Source organism: Limulus polyphemus, unplaced genomic scaffold (assembly GCF_000517525.1).
Source record: "Limulus polyphemus unplaced genomic scaffold, Limulus_polyphemus-2.1.2 Scaffold371, whole genome shotgun sequence".
NCBI classification, from domain to species: domain Eukaryota; kingdom Metazoa; phylum Arthropoda; class Merostomata; order Xiphosura; family Limulidae; genus Limulus; species Limulus polyphemus.
Genome location: NW_013665981.1, coordinates 464,649 through 467,915, shown reverse-complemented (window position 1 = coordinate 467,915; position 3,267 = coordinate 464,649). Strand labels below are relative to the sequence as shown.

At 33.9% G+C, this 3,267-nt stretch overlaps 1 protein-coding gene across 3 annotated transcripts in view; it reads left to right on the top strand.

The window, feature by feature from the left end:
- LOC106457759 overlaps positions 1–3,267 on the top strand; it is a 69,826-nt gene that overhangs the window by 56,489 nt on the left and 10,070 nt on the right. For all 3 annotated transcript variants that reach the window (XM_022383792.1, XM_013917204.2, XM_022383793.1), the window contains exon 5: positions 1,390–1,519. In XM_022383792.1, the coding sequence (XP_022239500.1) occupies positions 1,390–1,519 (130 nt within the window). The remainder of the gene's footprint in view (positions 1–1,389; positions 1,520–3,267) is intronic.

The window sequence follows — 3,267 nt, the reverse complement described above, 5'->3', positions numbered from 1 at the left end:
ATTTACTTGTGACCACTCAGTGTACATTGCTTGGATGGCTTAAAAAAAACCCATCAACCAGAACACCTTGATCTTTTTCTTCCATAACACTGTTAATTTTATTTCTGTCGAAACTATACTCATATTTTAGATTGTGATAACGTTCATGCATTACTTTGCGTTTATTTTAATTAAAAGCCATCTGCCATTTATTCACTTAACTCACCAAATAATCCAAATCTTTTTATAAGGTAGTCACATCCTCCTCACAGCCAGCAACACCCAAAACTTGAATGCCATCAGCAAAGTTCAATAGTATATTGACCATTCCTTCACCTATGTCATTAATGTAAATAAAAAAAGAAAGATACTAACACAGCCATAATGTATCCCTAACTTGGGACATTAATCCAGGTTGACTGAACCTCATTTATTAAAAGAAAACCTGCTTTCTTCACCTAGCCGGTTTTCTATTCAATGGTCCAACCTATCCTTTTTTAACAAGCTTTTGGTACCTTGTTAAATGCTTTCTGAAAATCCAGATATACCGAATTCATATTCGTACCCTTATATGAATATGCAGTAACCTCTTCAGAGAATGTCAAAAGATTAGTAAGGAAAGATTTTCCCTTAGTTAAACCATGTTGACTATCCAACAAAATTTTAAACTTTGGCAAATGACCTTACAAAGCATCTTTTATCAGACTTTCAAAAACTTTTCCTACCACTGTTGTAAGACTAATAGGCTTATAATTACTGGGAAACGTTTATCATCCTCCCTTAAAAAGAGGAGTAACATTAGCCAACTTACAATCTTCTGACACCTGCCCACTATTCAAGGACTTAGAAAATATAGTAGCAAGTGGATCACATATCCAATCCTTAACCACTTTCAAAACCCTTGGTTAAATATTATCTGGCCCAAGAATTTTGTCATTCTTTAAATTTTCAAGATTTGTATTAACAAGCTCAGAATTAATGTGATAATCTTGTTCAGTCTTCCTTCAATGTATTAATTGCTCAAATCTTCATCAGTTAATACTGAAGAAATAGAATTTAATAACTCAGCCATCTCTTAATCATCAGATATTAGCCTTTCTGTATCATCCCTCAAAGGCCCTACTCTCATCTTAACATTATATTTATCCTTAATGTATTTCAAGAAATCCTTACTATTTATTTTTACGTTTTTAGCCAAACTTTTTTCATGAACGTTTTTGATTTCTTAATTCCCCTTTGATTAACTCCCTTAATTATCTATAATCCTTCAAATCTCCAATCATTGCAGTAAATTTAAACTTCCTATATTTGTTGACAAATATTTTTTATTTGATATATAGTTTATTTATTTTTTATACTAAACTCAGCGAGGAGTATGAAGCTAATAATAATCTATACTCAATATTTTAGTGGCTTGGCAGTAATGAAGACCGTCGGACGCTCCAACAACATTTGGTACTTATAAGACTTAGTTGTGAAAATAAGACCGGAGAGGACGCTTTCGAGCCATGTGCAGCGATACGAGTTGGTTGGGCTCCAGGTTAGTGAATAACAACTTAAGTCTCTTTTATAAATATGATTGTCTGTGTTATCTTTCGTGGAAATGAACGTGGCATAATCTTCATTATATGACTGATGAATGAAGAAACAAACTATTATTTAGATAATTGATTTTTTATTGGCATTACGTTTGCTACTCCTTCAAATAGTTGTTACATGTTAGAAAAAAAGTTATTAACAAGTTTTGTTCTCAGAATTGTGATTCAAGAGGTCCATGTAATATGTTGTGAAATGTACAGAGGTCATACCGTTTGTAGAATGTTTGAAATTTATTACAATAAAAATAGAGTTGAACATTCAATGACAATCCAATATTGTTTTCTCCTACACCCATGTGGGATTTTTGGCAATGAATTTCCCCCTACAACTAGATACATAGTAAACTTGTCAGACAGGAACCTTCAATCTTCAACATGATGCGCTGTGTTACTTTTCATGTACACATTCGTGATTTGGACGTGAGTGGGCAATTTTGGATGAGTTATCTGGATGGTTTGTAGCTTGCCATGGTGATTGTTCAACTGAGAGGTGTGGATTGAATCATCGTGTGGTATGGAGTTAAACCAGTGAAAGTGAACTCTTGAGGGTCTTGTAGTTTAGTTTCTTGAAAGAGTTTGATGCTATAAAATTCGGAGAGTTTCTCAGACAATATTTGCTCCCTGTGATCGCCCTGTAACCTATTATAATGTGAGACTGGTGGAGTCTGGTGCAGTTTTTAGACACACGTAATTTCCCAGCTCGGTGTTTAAACCTTGTTTTCCTTGTTCTTCTCCTGCTGGACAGTCGAGGTCATCTGCAAAATGCACGAGTTTCATTGCTTCCACTTACAGACAATACAAATTGACTGAGGCATCACTATTTGACCGCTTTTAACTTTGTTTCCCATCCAATCAGTTACGGGCACAACTTAATATATCCAATCACGACTGAATTTCTTTTAGAAAATGATTCTGAACAATGAATGGTTAAGGTATTGCATATAGACAATAATACATTTAAAAAATTCCACCCATACAGATGCCAGTCTTAACCTATTGTTTAACGTGCTCAAACTTTGAATCCGGCGTTTTGTGATACGCGACTCGTAACAGCAAAAAACGCATTTCGCAATTTGAAGTCGTGGATGCACTATACGAGTGTTGGTCTAAAACCACTCTTCAAGCAAACAAGAGAAGAGTTGGCGATGACTGCTTTTGTCTAACTGCCTTCCGTCTAGTCAATCAATTCAAAATTCAGGACATCAAGCACAGATAGCTCATTGAGTACCTTTGGGCAAAATTCTAAAATAAAAAAACTTTAAATGATTTGCTCCCAATGGACGAAACTAGGTTCATTCGAGGATGAAGGGTTGACTTATTATTATTTTTTTCTGTTTTATTGCAACTTTATAACAAATAGATCCAATCACAATAAGAACACAGGAAAGTTATACTGTTAACCTAAACTTTCTGAGAAATATTTTATCAAATTACTATTCTGGCATTGAATGATTGAAAGTAATTGTAACTATCGAGAAATTTATAATGCTTGGAGACGGCTTGAATGGGTAATGAAGAAAAACTTTAATATAAGTTTAACATAACAGCAAATGTACAAAGTTTTGACAAGGTTTTGTCATCATCAGGTACAAGTAGTTTACACTGACACAAATATATATATATATATATATATGCAGTATAACAAAGAGGTCACATGATGACAAAATCTTGTCGCAACATTGTACATTTG